Here is a 15,885-nt window from a genome sequence, read left to right as displayed (position 1 = left end):
GATTAAGCCTAATGTCAAAACTTGTGAATTTCGGCTTATGGTTAACAGTGCCAATGTAAAACAATGCAAAGTGACTGCACAAATTTGCAAAGGTAGTGGCGGGCGCGGATGCGCGTCCACAACCCGGAAGTACTCCTCTCAACACACACGCGGTCAATTTGGCCACAAAACGTGGCGGCAACTAAGCACTTTACACTCAATCGGACACAACAACACGCATATGATGTAAACAAAGCTTGCCAACTTGGAGCAATGACTGCCCGTCGTTGCTACAGCAAAGCTACAAAACGGCCGCGCATGTACTAGGGGGTCCAACCTTTTGCTGATACCCTCCAGAATGAAGGAAAAATACTCACCTTCATTCATGGATATCCACAGGTCAACAACGTCTCAACACTCGGCGCAAATGTCCACCTTCCTCAGTCCCACAACACGTGACGCGAGATCAAAACAGGAAATAGCTAAGAGGTTGTCATGGAAACACGTACCGGGAACCTCTTATTTTAGCATTTTCTATTCAAAATGCTCTTCGTACATGACTACAATAATCTTCATTTTACATACGTTATGAGGCAATGAAAAAATAATAACGCAGAGACACTAAGGAAACTAATTTTAATCAGATTACTGGTGTAGAAAAATGAACGCGAAAAGTAATCAGATTACAGTAACGCGTTACTAACTAACGCCTACCAACAAGCTAAAGGTACGTTTGACAAAATGCTCTCAGTGTTGTTTGGAAATGGAATATGTGTGCTAGTAGGTTGAGACTGAACATACCTAAAGTGGCTTGGTTAAATCAATGAATGATGCTAGTAAGTTAGCTTCCCTGCCTTGTAGCACTGACATCCATTTGTTCCATTCAGGACCACGGCGTTCGGTTTCCTCAACGCGCTGTGCAAGCTAGCGGCCGTGCTGGGCATCAGCATCTTCACGTCCTTCGTGGGCATCACCAAGGCGGTCCCCATCCTGTTCGCCTCTGGGGCGCTGGCGGCCGGCAGCTTCCTGGCCCTCAAACTGCCCGAGACCAGGGGTCAGGTGCTGCAATAATCCGTCGCCGTCGGAGGTGAGGTGGAGTTTTAGTCGCAATCGGGTTGAACGGAATCGCAATTTGAAGGCTCCCCGGGTCCTGGAACTGGGAGGCTCACGATTCCGAGCCGTACAAAAATCCAATATCCCATCCGCACATTCGCAAATATTTCCATTCGATGCCTTTTTTTTCTGAAAGAGGCGTTTCATTGGTGGCCATTTTGTTGTCGACGAAGCATTCCTGGTCGGTTTTCTCGCGGCGGGCGCTAACAAAGCTCCTTCTTGCCCTTTAAATTTTCTTTTCGAAAGTCACGGAGTGTCCGTTTAAAGCACAAAAGTAGTGTGAGTGTCCGCTAGTTTTGTCGCGATTTCAACGCGACAAAATTGGCGTACGCCGTTTCGCTTTTTAGCCAGGCCTGTAAATCCCTTTGTAAAGAAAAAGCATTCCCCGTACCTTTCCTAGCCGCCCCCGCCACCTCGTCTTATGCATGTCCAAGTATGTACATGTATGTAAATGGATGTATGTACACGTATGACTATCGGGAACTGGAAAAATATGTACATGTGAGGCCAAAATGATGCTTTTCTATTGATTCTCAAGCGGGAAAGCGTCATTATTGTCGCTTTCTGAGTGGTTGTAAGCTAGTGTTGCACCGATAGTAGTACGACTAGTATGTGTACCGATACAGCACTAAAATGATGTCATTGGTATCGGCGAATACTGAGAAATAACGTGCCGATGCTGCGATATGTGTACTTTTCGAGAGTTTCTAATCGCTGGTTGCCCTTACCAAGATGGCCGATGTGAAAAATCACGATGATGTTGGACGTCCAATTGTGTGGCGTTCAATCATCCTTTTGCTGTGAATTTAAATGAGTGTGTTGCTAGTAGATGTCCAATCTATTTGAAGTGGGAGGGCTGGCACCCATGTCCTTATTAAGGTCAATGAGTCAAAAGCAGATGTGTCGACATCGATTAAATAACCTCTTGAGAAATAAGCAAGTTAGGACTTCATTTTAATGTCAATGCATTGACTTGGATGGGAAAGTCGCCCCTACCAATATGGCTGCCCTTAAGACATTATGGTAGGAGCAATGAAATGCTTCTGTTTTGAATTGACATGAGTTTTTCACCATAAGATGTCCAATTCACTTGAAACGGGAGGGAGAAGGTTCATTCGCTGCCAACCCTCCCCTTCAAATTTATTTCTAAAGTAAAATATGATCAATGTCAGTACATCTGCTATTCACTCATTTTTTGCCATTGACCTCTATAGATGTCCAATTTGAAGTGGGAGGGACGGCAGAGAATTAACCTAAACCCCCACGCTTAAACTGAATTAGTAAAAAACTAATTTTAATTCACAACAGAAGCATGAAAAGACCTTCCATCGCCCCTACCAATATGGCCGCCCAGAGGCGACGCTCCAATACAAGTCAATGAATTGACAGTGAAGTCAAAACTAGCTTATTTCTAAAGTAAAATATGATCAATGTAAGTACATCTGCTATTCACTCATTTTTTGCCATTGATATTTATAGACGTCCAATTAGGCCTCAGGGCGGCCATGTTGGTAGGGGCAACATTTAAAGCATTGCACGTCAAATTAAGTCATAACTGGCTCATTTCCCAACCATTTTTCAAAAGATTTAATGAATGCTATTTACCCAGTAATACATCTATAGACGTCAATGGTAACCACTGGGTAAATTGGTAATTGGACATCAATAGACGTCAATGGTAACCACTGGGTAAATAGCATTCATAATATATTTTGAAAAATGGGTTGTGAAATGAGCTAGTTATGACTTAATTTGATGTGCAATGCTTTGAATGTTGCCCCTACCAACATGGCCGCCCTGAGGCTTAATTGGACGTCTATAAATGTGAATGGCAAAAAATGAGTGAATAGCAGATGTACCTACATTGATCATATTTTACTTTAGAAATAAGCTAGTTTTGGCTTCACTCTCAATTCATTGACTTGTATTGGCGCGTCGCCTCAGGGCGGCCATATTAGGTAGGGGCGATGAAAGGTCTTTTCATGCTTCTGTTGTGAATTAAAATTCGTTTTTTACTAGTAGACGTCTAATTCAGTTGAAGCGTGGGGGTTTAGGTTAATTCTCTGCCGTCCCTCCCACTTCAAATTGGACATCTATAGACGTCAATGGCAACCACTGAGTAAATAGCAATCATGAAATAATCCTTTAAAAATGGGTAGCAAAATGAGCTGGTTATGTCATAATTTGACAAGAAATGTATTGAATGTTGCCCCTACCAACATGGCCGCCCTAATGCCATTTGAAGTGGGAGGTTTGCCAACCCTTCCACTTCAAATGGATTGGACGTCTATTAACGTCAGTGGCAGTAAGCGGGTAAAAAGCAGATTCTTTGACGTTGATAAAATAATTGGTTGAAAAATAAGCTAGTTTTCACTTCATTTTACTGTCAATGCATTGACTCTGATGGGATCGCTATCTCAGGGAGGCCATATTGGTAGGGGCGATTAAAGGTCATGCTACTGCCATGAATTGAAATGAGTTTATCACTAGCAGACGTCTTATCAACACCTCCCACTTCAAATGGATTGGACGTCTATAAACGTCAATGGCAGCCACTGGGTAAATAGTTTTGATAAAATAATGTTAAGTTATAAATTCCTTTTAATGTCAATACATTGACTTTGATGGGATCGTCGCTTCCGGGCGGCCATATTGGTAGGGGAAATGAAAGGTCTTTTTGATGAGTCTGCCATGAATTGAAATTAGTTTATCACCAGTAGACGTCCAATCCATTTAAAGTGGGAGGGTTGCAGTGGTTAATTAGCTGCCAACCCCCCACTTCAAATGTATTGGGACGTCTCTAGACGTCATTGGAAACCACTGAGTAAACAGCATTCAGCAAATAATCCTTTAAAAATGGGTCGCGAAATGAGCTCGTTATTACTTCATTTGACGTACAATGCTTTGAATGTTGCCCCGACCAACATGGCCGCCATGAGGCCATTTGAAGCAGGAGGTTCGTCAATGCTCCCACTTAGAATGGATTGGATGTCTATAAATGACAATGGCAAAAAACGAGTAAATAGCAGATGCATTGACATTGATTAAATAATCGTTTTCAAAATAAGCTAGTTATGACTATGAATCGTCGCCTCAGTACGGCCATATTGGTAGGGGCGATGAAAGGTATTTTTGGCTGCTGCCATAAATTGACATGAGTTCATTATTATTATTCATTAGTAGACGTCCAATCCATTTGAAGTGGATGGATTGGCAGCGAATAAACGTTCTTTAATTTGCTGCCAACCCTCCCGCTTCAAATGGATTGGACAGCTTGTGCCGTCAATAGCGGACAATGATAAATCTTCATTTGAGAAATAAGACAGTTATGGCTTCATTTTAATGTCAATGCATTGACTTTGAATGGAGCTTCGCCTCAGGGCGACCATATTGGTTGGGGCGATGAAAGGTCTTTTCATGGTTCTTCCGTGAATTGAAATGAGTTTATTCCTAGTAGACGTCCAATCCATTTGAAGTGGGAGGGTGGCAGCGATTCATTCGCTGATAACACTCCCACTTTAAATGGATTGGACGTCTATAAACGTCAATGGCAGCCAAAGAGGAATTAGCATTGATAAAATAATCTTTTAATAATGGATGACTTGATTTTAATGTCACTGCATTGACCTTAATGGGAATGTTGCCCCTACCAAAATGGCTCCCCTTGAGGTGGCATGCTAACCCTCCTACTTTACATGGATAGGACGTTTATTAACGTCAGCGGCAGCCGCTGAGTAAATAACAGTGGTTTTGACAAAAATCGGTCGAGAAATAGGCTAGTTAGAACTTCCTTGTTATGTCAATGCATTGACTTGGATTGGAACATTGCTTCAGGACGGCCATATTGGTAGGGGTGATTCAAGGTCTTTTCATGTTATATACTAGACCATGAGCTATAAATCGGTATCAGGAGCCAACAAAATGGCATCGGTGCAACACTAGTTGTAGCGCAAGATATTTGTAAAGTATGTCCGAGATGAGAGATGCTAATATATGAAATATTAATAATCATAATGACCTGTGTGAAGTGAATGTTAGCGTGATTATAGTGCAATATGGACCCTTCCTGTGCAATATCATATGGTTATTCCCGGTTTTGTTTTTGGTTTTATTCTCTCCACAAAATGGTAGCACCGAATTTGACCCATAGGTGGCGTTAAAATCAAATAAATGTGGCGCCGCACAGGAAAATCACTGCCAAGGGCTGAGATTAGAACAGCACAGGGTAGTTTTTTTTTGTTTTGTTTTTTAAACTTGGTTCTCATCCTTTTCTGTCCAAACTGCCATTTTATAGGATAGCAGCCATAAGAAGAAGAAAAAGTAGTTTTAAAAAAAGTAAGTTAACGCCTGTTCCTTACCAAAAAAAATGGATTGCATTCATTTTCTTCCTTCAAATCCTGCACAATCTTCTCCAGTTATGATAATAACAATATATAGGAATACTGACTCCCACTTTTTAAAAGTAATTTTAGTGATTAACCCTTTTGATGCCTAAATTTAAATTTTACAAATCTACAAAAAAAAAAAAAAAAACATTGGGGACTACATATGAACATAAAGAGTAATAATGATAATATATGTGTGTGTGTGTGTATGTATGTAAATATATATATATATATATGAAATTAAATTGAAAAATATAACTAAAAAATCGGAAATCCTAGACATTTTTTTAAATTACAAATAAAAATTTAAATAAATAAAATGGCGGAATTTATTAATGGAATCCTGCATTTTTTATTGAAAAAAAAAAATCCTTCGAAAAGTTATGTACTCCCCAATTTTTTTTTTTTTTTTTTTTATAAATGAGTATATAAAAATAGTAATAATAGGAAAATGTATAAAAAATTAAAATGGAAAAAAAATACGCTAAAAATATGTTGGAATCCTAAATTTCGGAAAAGTCGTAATTTAAAAAAATAATTGATGAGGTGATTATTAAAAAGAAATGGAATAAAACAGAAAATTAATTTAAAATATTTTTTTTAAACAAAAAAATGTAAAATACATATTTCTATATATTTAATGCAATGTTAAAGTTTAATGTAATCTTAAGTTAAACTCCTTTTATTTTTAAATTTTCAAATTACTTGATTTTTTAAATTATTTTATTATTTTATATATATATATATTGTTATTTTCTTTATTATTTATCTTTTTTTATACTCTTTTTAAATATAGACTTTTAATTTTGAATTTAATCTATATATTATTATTTTTTTTTTTTTTTTAAATTTAATTTTAGGATTGTTAGATTATTATCTGTATTTTTCCTGTAAGCATTTAAAAAAATATATATGAATAATGAAATAATAATAATAAATAAATTCCATAACTATATAAAAGTAATATTAATACTAGTTCGCTGACTGAAATATCCGTCCAAGTCATTCGACCCGGGAAATCTGCCTTTCCTACCAGTTCAAATGAAATGAACGACTATTGCCATCAATGCATTAAAAATAGCTTTGTTGTCGTTTTATTTTCTCAAATTAAAGCTTTACTTATTTCCTGTTTACTCTTCTCAAATCAATATATCAAAATAAAACAAGTCCATAAAACACTCACCAAAAAAAAAAAATGAAAGTAATCCATTTTGGAGCAAGGCTAGTATATAAAAAAAAAACAAAGCAGAAAAGGGGAAGGTGTGCAAAAAAAATGGCAGCCATTGCACTAAACGTACAAGCACACCACCAAAATAAGAGCACAAATTCTAGCTAAGCAGACAATTTCAGCTTGGTTGCTCTTGACCCGTAGCTAATCTTTTATGTATTTGTTTTTTTTTTTCTTGAACGATTTGAGTGTGCCATTCTTTCTCGCCAAATGTTTTGTACCGTTTGACTTTTACACGTCACGCGCCGTCAAATACGATACAGCTTGGAACCGTTTTTAGCGCTGGAAATGGAAACAGGAAGTGGATTTCCAGAGTCATTTCATTGTAAAAATACCACAATAAGATTGATAACGACAAGCAGGAAAGAAGAACTTTGTCAGGGCTTTCAAATTAAAGTATCAGAATTACAATTTCCCTTGACATTGACTACAGAACTTAACTCTTTGGCTGCCAGTGATGATAATGGGTCACTTCCTGTTTATTTCGGAGCTTCTCTTTGTCACTTCCTGTTGATTTCAAGTCATTTCTGGGTTACTTCCTGTTTATTTTGGTTCAACTCAGATCACTTCCTGTTGATGTTGGGCAAATTTAGGTCATTTCCTGTTGATTTTGGACAATTTTGTTCACCTCCTTTGGATTGTGGGCAAATTTGGGTCACTTCCTGTTTATTTTGGGTCATTTCTGGGTTACTTCCTGTTTATTTAGGTTCAACTCGGGTCACTTCCTGTTGATTTTGGATCATTGCTGGGTTTCTTCCTGTTTATCTAGGTTCAAATTAGATCACTTCCTGTTAGTGTTGGGCAAATTACAGTCACTTCCTGTTGGTGTCGGGCAAATTTGGGTCACTTCCTTTTAAATTAGTGTCATTTCTGGTTTACTTCCTGTTTATTTAGGTTCGATTCAGGTCACTTCCTGTCGGTTTAGGGCAAATTTAGGTCACTTCCTGTTGGTGTTGTGCAAATATAGGTCACTTTCTGTTGATTTTGTGTCATTTCTGGGTTACTTCCTGTTTATTTAGGTTCAATTCAGGTCACTTCCTGTTGGTGTCGGGCAAATTTGGGTCACTTCATGTTGATTTACGGCAATTTGGGTCACTTTCTGTTTATTTTGCAGCTTCTCTTTGTCACTTCCTGTGGATGTTGTGCAAATTTGGGTCACTTCCCGTTGATTTGGAGCAAATTTCAGTCACTTCCTGTTCATTTTGAGTCATTTCTGGGTTACTTCCTGTTTATTTAGGTTCAACTCAGGTCATGTCCTGTTGATTTTGGGTCATTGCTGAGTTACTTCCTGTTTATTTAGGTTCAAATTAGATCACTTCCTGTTAGTGTATGGCAAATTCAGGTCACTTCCTCTTGGTGTTGGGCAAATTTGGGTCACTTCCTGTTGATTTAGTGTCATTTCTGGGTTACTTCCTCTTTATTTAGGTACAACTTAGGTCACTTCCTGTCGGTGTCAGGAAAATTTGGGTCACTTCCTGTTGATTTTGGGTCATTTCTGTGTTACTTCCTGTTTATTTTGGTTCAAGTCAGCTCACTTCCTGTCGATGTTGGGCAAGTTTAAGTTACTTCCTGTTGAGGTTGTGCAAATTTGGGTGACTTCCTGGGTTACTTCCTGTTGATTTAGGTTCAGTTCAGCTCACTTCCTGTTGATTTAGGGCAAATTTAGGTCACTTCCTGTTTATTTTGGATCATTTCTGGGTTACTCCCTGTTTATTTAGGTTCAACTCAGATCACTTCCTGTAGATGTTGGTCAAATTTGGGTTCCTTCCTGTTGATTTTGGGCATATTTGGGTCACTTCCTGTTGATTTTGTGAAATTTATGGGTGACTTCCTAGTTATTTAGGTTCAACTCAGGTCACTTCCTGTTGGTATTGAGCAAATTTGGGTTCCATCCTGTTGATTTGGTTCAACTTGGGTCACTTCCTGTGGATTTTGGGCAAATTTGGGTCACTTCCTGTTTATTTTGGGTCATTTCTGTGATATTTCCTATTTGTTTAGGTTCAACTTAGGTCACTTCCTGTTGGTGTTGGGCAAATTTAAGTCACTTTCTGTCGAAGTTCGGCAGATTTGGATCACTTCCTGTTGGTTTTGTGTCATTTCTGGGTTACTTCCTGTTTATTTGGGTTTAACTTGGGTTACTTCCTGTTGATGTTGGGCAAATTTAGGTAACTTCCTGTCGATTTTGGGCCATTTCTAGATTACTTCCTGTTTATTTTTTTTTCAGCTCAGGTCACTTCCTGTTAATTTCGGTTCACCCCAGGTCAATTCCTGTTGATATTGGACAAATTTGGGTAACTTCCTGTTGATTTAAGTTCAATTCAGGTCACTTCCTATTGATTTTGGGTCATTTCTGGAAAATTCCATTGTATTATGGTCACTTCCTATTGACTTTGGGTCATTTTTGGGTCACTTCCTGTTGATTTGGGGCATTTGTTGGTTACTTCTTGTTTTTTTAGGTTCAACTCAGGTTATTTGTTCATTGTTTTTTTCAATTTTGTATTTAATTTCTTTTTTAAATATATATTTGGATTTTATTTATTATATTTTTTAATTTACCGATGTAAAGAGTGACGTCTAACACCCCAATTTTTCTTCCTCTTTCGCTAACTACCACAATTACTTTACAAATACTACACAGCCAACGAGTTAAGTTCTGGTTTTATTTTGCACGAAGAGTGGGTCGCCGTGGCGACGGCGGTAAAGCAATAAGTTGTCTGGATTTTTTCCGTCCGCCATAGAAAAAAACAAAGACAAAAAAAATAAAACAATAAAAGTCCCTTCAAGGCATTTTTTTCTTCTCTGGATTCATTCAGTGTAACAAAAAAAAAAAAAAAACTGCTCACCTTTGTCGACGTGTACCGTGCAGTAGGATGTGTAGTTTTCATTGTAAGCATAGCCAACTGTGTGTGCAACCATAAATATGAAAGTAAAAAGAAGTGTACAACTCTGTATGTCGTCTTTGATTTTGTGTGTTTTCTAAAACAGAATGGAATACAAGTAAATATGTCGATGTTCCGGATCATCCTAGTAAAAAAGACAAGTGGTTTTGTTTGAAAGCCGTGTGCTTCTTTTTCTCAACTCTCATCATCGGGGTTGGCGCGTGTTGCGCAACCTACCCTTTAGAATCACAAAGAATAAAAGTTAGGATGAAAAGCACGTCTTTTGTCGACTCGTCATTGTGCTCTCTGCCAAGTTTTTATTGAAAATATGTCATGAACAAGAAGCTTGAGTTTAGCTTACATTCTGTTGCACTTCTCGGGTTTTAACACTAGAGGAAGGTAGTCACTTCAATAAGGCCTGTCCATTAGTTCAGATGTCAAAACCAGACATAAACTCCAATGTCAAGCTATCTTGGTTGTGATTTTCTTGGGCTCAATTTGGCTTGTTTATAAAATAGTTTTAAAAAACTTAGCCCTCAAAGCCTGTTTATCCTAGCAACATGAAATTTGGTCAACGCATCTAGCATAAGAAAACACAGGAACTCTACCATTTTGATTTGAACCAATCATTCAGGGCTCGTTTTGGCTTGTCAACAAGATTGTTTAAAAATTCAGCCCCCAAAGCCTGTTTAATTTAGCAAGATAAAATTTGGTAGACACATCTATGACAAGGAGACCCACAAAAAAGTCTCAAAACCCCATGCCGGAAAAGACACAGGTAGTCTGATATTTTGGTTTAAACCAGTCATTCAGGGCTCATTTTCATTATCTAGAAGGCTGTTAAAAAATTCAGCCCCCAAAGCCGGTTTAATTTATCAAGATGAAATTTGGTAGACATGTCTATCATGAGAATACCCACAGAAAAGTTTGAAAAACACATGCCGGAAAAGACACGGAAAGTCTGCCATTTTGGTTTAAACCAGTCATTCAGGGCTAATTTTCGCGATCTATAAAACTGTTTAAAAATTCAGCCCCCAAAGCCTGTTTAATTTAGAAAAATAAAATTTGGTAGACACATCTATGACAAGGAGACCCACAAAAAAGTCTCAAAACCCATGCCGTGAAAGACACAGGAAGTCTGCTATTTTGGTTTAAACCAGTCATTCAGGGCTCATTTTCACTATCTAGAAGGCTGTTAAAAAATTCAGCCCCCAAAGCCTGTTTAATTTAGCAACATGAAATTTGGTAGACATGTCTATCATGAGAATACCCACAAAAAAGTCTGTAAAACCCATGCTGGAAAAGACACGGGAAGTCTGCCATTTTGGTTTAAACCAGTCATTCAGGGCTCATTTTCGCGATCTATAAGACTGTTTAAAAATTAAGCCCCCAAAGCCTGTTTAATTTAGCTAGATAAAATTTGGTAGACACATCTATGACAAGGAGACCCATAAAAAAGTCTCAAAAACCCATGCCGTAAAAGACACAGGTAGTCTGCTATTTTGGTTTAAACCAGTCATTCAGGACTCATTTTCACTATCTAGAAGGCTGTTAAAAAATTTTGCCCCCAAAGCCTGTTTAATTTAGCAGGATGAAATTTGGTGGACATATCTATCATGAGAATACCCACAAAAAAGTCTCAAGAACTCATGCTGGAAAAGACCCAGCAAGTCTGCCATTTTGGTTTAAACGAGTCATTCAGAGCTCATTTTCGCTATCATTAAGACTGTTTAAAAATTCAGCCCCCAAAGCCTGCTTAATTTAGCATGATAAAATTTGGTAGACATGTCTGTAATGAGAATACCCACAAAAAAGCCTCAAAACCCATGCCGGAAAAGATATGCAAAGCCGGCCAATTTGATTTGAACCAACAATTCAGGGTCATGTTGGCTCGTCACCAAGATTGTTTCAAAATTCAGCCCCCAAAGCTTACTTAATTTAGCAAGATGAAATTTGGTAGACACTTTTGTTACAAGAAGATTGACACAAAAAGTCTCAAAAACCCATGCCGGAAAAGACAAAGGAAGTCTGCCATTTTGGCTTAAGCCAGTCATTTAGGCTCATTTTTGCTATCTTTAAGACTTTAAAAATTCAGCCCCCAAAGCCTGTTTAATTTAGCGAGATGTAATTTGGTAGATATGTCTATCATAAGAATACGCACAAAAAAGTCTCAAAACCTATGCTGGAAAAGACACAGGAAGTCTGTTATTTTGGTTTAAACCAGTCATTCATGGCTCATTTTCACTATCTAAAATGTCGTTTAAAAACTCAGCCCCCAAAGCCTGTTTAATTTAGAAAAATGATATTTGGTAGACATATCTATCGTAAGAATACCCACAAAAAATGTCTCAATAACCCATGCCGAAAAAGACACAGGAAGTCTGCCATTTTGATTTAAACCAGTCATTCAGGGCTCATTTTCGGTATCTTAAAAACTGTTTAAAAATTCAACCCCCAATGCATGTTTTATTTGGCATGATGAAATTTGGTAGACATGTCTTACATAAGAATACCCACAAAACAGTCTCAAAAACCCATCAAGAAAAGACACAGGAAGTCTGCCATTTTGGTTTAAACCAGTCAATAAGGTCTCGTTTTCATCATCTTTAAGACTTTAAAAATTCAGCCCCCAAAACTTGTTTAATTTAGCAAGATGAAATTTGGTAGACATGTCTATCATGAGAATACCCACAAAAAAGTCTCTGAAACCATGCTGGAAAAGACACAGGAAGTCTGCCATTTTAGTTTAAACGAGTCAGTCGGGGCTCATTTTCGCTATTTTTGAGCTTGTTTAAAAATTCAGCCCCCAAAGCCAGTTTAACTCAGCAAAATGAAATTTGGTTCATAGATCTATACTGAGAAGACCAACAAAAAAGTCTCAAGAACGCATGTAAAAAATGACACACGAAAATTTCCACCTTTTAAATGGCCATTTTCTTTGTATATTTGGCCATTTTAAGTGCTAATTTAAGGGCCAATTGAAAAGATGAGGTCGTCCTAGACATTTTGTCTGCATGCTACTAAAATTGAAGACTTGACATTTTCCCAGAAAACTTAAAAAGAGTTAAGAAGGCGGCCTCTTGAGCATTGCTTACAGCAGCTGGATTTTTTGCTCTTGGCTCCGAGCTGTTGGCTCTGCTATAATCACTGTGTTTATTAATTTCTTTCTAACAATTAAATGATTGATTGAGTCAATGTCCTTTCGAGGTGGTCTCTGCATGCCTGAAAATGTTTTTTCTTTTCTTTTTTTTTAATAATGTTTGCAAGCATGTTTCCTGTTGAAGATGTACAGTAAGTGTTTTGGTGGCTCCAATTTTGCATTCAGTAGAAACACCGTCACATAAAAAAAATAATAAAATAAATAAATAAATAATAATTGGTCCCGGTCATTAGTTTCATCCAGCAGTCTGAAATTCGGTGTGCACGTCTACCAAAACAAATGGACAAAAAATTGTCATGACCTTTACCTGAAAATCAACAGAAAGTCTGCCATTTTTGGTTGAAACAGACAGTTTGCTTTCAGTTGCAACCATGCTGTAAAGATTTTTTTTCCCAAAAAGTCGGCCCCGATTATCAGTTCCATTTAGCAACCTGAAATTTTGTGGGCATATCTAACATAAGAGACCCGACAAAAAAGTCTAAGGACCATTACCTGAAAACCAACAGAAAACCCGCCATTTTAGTTTGAAACATCCAGTTTGCATTCAGTCGCAACGCTCTGTATTTTAAAATATCTGCCTCGATTATCAGTTCCATCTACCAACCTAAAATTTGGTGGGCACATCTATCATAACACCCTACAAAAAAAGGCTCGGGACCCTTACCTGAAAACCAACAGAAAACCCGCCATTTTGGTTCTAACATCCAGTTTGCATCCAGTTGCAAGGGTCTGTAAAGTAATTAAAAAATCAGCCCCGATTATCAGTTCCATTTATGTACCAACCAAACATTTGGTGGGCACAGCTACCATCACAGGCCCTACATAAAAGTCTCCAGGAACCTTACCTGAAAACCAACTGAAAATCCACAATTTGGTTTGAAACATCCAGTTTGCATTCAGTTGCAACGAGGCTGTAAAGTTTTAAAAAATCAGCCCCGATTATCAGTTCATTCAACCAACCTGAAATTTGGTAAGCACAGCTATAATAACAGGCCCGACAAAAAAGTCTGAAGAACCCTTACCTGAAAATCAACAGGAAGCCCGCCATTTTAGTTTGAAACATCCAGTTTGCATTCAGTTGCAACGAGGCTGTAAAGTTTTAAAAAATCAGCCCCGATTATCAGTTCACTCAACCAACCTGAAATTTGGTAAGCACAGCTATAATAACAGGCCCGACAAAAAAGTCTGAAGAACCCTTACCTGAAAATCAACAGGAAGCCCGCCATTTTAGTTTGAAACATCCAGTTTGCATCTAGTTGCAACGCTATGTAAAGTTTTAAAAAATCAGCCCCGATTATCAGTTCCATCTCCAACCATAAATTTGGTGGGTGTATCTATCATAGCTGGCGCTACAAAAAAGTCTCAAGGATCCTTAGCTGAAAATCAACAAAAAGCCCGCCATTTTGTTTTGAAACATCCAGTTTGTATTCAGTTGCAAAGTGCTGTAAGGTTTTAAAAAATCGGCCCCGATTATCACTTCAATCTTCCAACCTGAAATTTAGTAAACATACCTAACAAAACGAGCCCAACAAAAAAGTCTCAAGGACACTTACCTGAAAATCAACAGAAAGCCCGCCATTTTGGTTTGAATCATCCAGTTTGCATTCAGTTGCAACGCTTTGTAAAGCATTAAAAAAATCAGCCCCGAATATAAGTTCCATCTACCAAACTAAAATTTGGTGGGCACGTCTATCATAACAGGCCCTACAAAAAAGTCAAGGACCCTTACCTGAAAACCAACAGAAAACCCTCCATTTTGGTTTGAAACATCCAGTTTGCATACAGTTGCAACGCTCTCTAAAGTAATTTAAAAAATCAGCCCCGATTATCAGTTCCATCTACCAACCTAAAATTTGGTGGGCACATCCATAATAAGAGGCCCTACAAAAAAGTCTCAAGGACCTTTACCAGAAAATCAACACAAAGCCCACCATTTTGGTTTGAAACATCCAGTTTGCATTCAGTTGCAAAGCACTGCAAAGTATTAGAAAAATCAGCCCCGATTATCAGTTCCATCTACCAATCTGAAATTTATTGGGCACATCCATCATAGCGAGCCCTACAAAAAAAGTCTCAAAAACCTTTCCCAGAAAACCAACAAAAAGCCCTCCATTTTGGTTTGAAACATCCAGTTTGCATTCAGTTGCAACGGTCTGTAAAGTATAAAAAAAAAAATCTGCCCCGATTATGAGTTCCATCTACCTACCTAAAATTTGGTGGGCACGTCTATCATAACAGGCCTTACAAAAAAAGTCTCAAGGACCCTTGCCTGAAAATCAACAGAAAGCCCGCCATTTTGGTTTGAAACATCCAGTTTGCATTCAGTTGCAACACTCTAATGTATAAAAAAAATCCGACCTGATTATCAGTTCTATCTACCAACCTGAAACTTGGTGGGCCCATCCATCATAACAGGCCCTACAAAAAAGTCTCAAGGACCTTTACCTGAAAATCAAGACAAAGCCCGCCATTTTGGTCTGAAACATCCAGTCTGCAATCAGTTGCAACGGTCTCTAAAGTATAAAAAAAAATCAGCCCCGATTATGAGTTCCATCTACCAACCTAAAATTTGGTGGGTACATCTATCATAACAGGCCCTACAAAAAAGTCTCAAGGACCTTTACCTGAAAATCAAGAGAAAGCCCGCCATTTTGGTTTGAAACATCCAGTTTGCATTGAGTTGCAACGCGCTGTAAAGTATTTTAAAAATCAGCCCCGATGATCAGTTTCACGTAACAACCTAAAATTTGGCGTACACATCTATCATAACAAGCCCCACAAAAAAGTCTCAAGAACCCATACTCAAAATTAAACAAAAAGTACCCAAATTTAGTCTAAAGCGTCCATTTTGGGGCAATTTGACGAACAATTGACGTCATTGTAATGACCAATTGGAAACAGGTATCCAAAACAGATGCCATTTCTTTATTATTTATGCTAGCTCAATTTTATTTCCGATTCTTCATTAAAATGTGTGCTTATGAAACACTTCTCTTCTTCACCTCTTACTAGTTAACGCATGTTTAAACACTCTAGTGTGTGTGTGTGAGGGGGTGGTAATGGGGGGCGTGTCCAACAGGACCCATGCCGCACCACCCTATAAGGCCGCGCTAACAAAGCTTTTGGCGTGCAGTGGACGTC

The 15,885-nt window shown here is 38.1% G+C and overlaps 1 protein-coding gene across 1 annotated transcript in view; it reads left to right on the top strand.

Annotated features, from left to right (window-relative positions):
• Positions 1-2,333, top strand: part of LOC130915015 (synaptic vesicle glycoprotein 2A-like) — a 44,155-nt gene extending 41,822 nt beyond the window's left edge. The window contains exon 13 of the mRNA XM_057834678.1: positions 867-2,333. Within this exon, the coding sequence (XP_057690661.1) occupies positions 867-1,050 (184 nt within the window). The 3' untranslated portion in view covers positions 1,051-2,333. The remainder of the gene's footprint in view (positions 1-866) is intronic.
• The last annotated feature ends 13,552 nt before the right edge of the window (positions 2,334-15,885 follow it).

Source organism: Corythoichthys intestinalis, chromosome 4 (genome assembly GCF_030265065.1).
Source record: "Corythoichthys intestinalis isolate RoL2023-P3 chromosome 4, ASM3026506v1, whole genome shotgun sequence".
In the NCBI taxonomy this organism is placed as follows: Eukaryota; Metazoa; Chordata; class Actinopteri; order Syngnathiformes; family Syngnathidae; genus Corythoichthys; species Corythoichthys intestinalis.
This window is presented reverse-complemented; position numbering and strand designations above follow the sequence as displayed.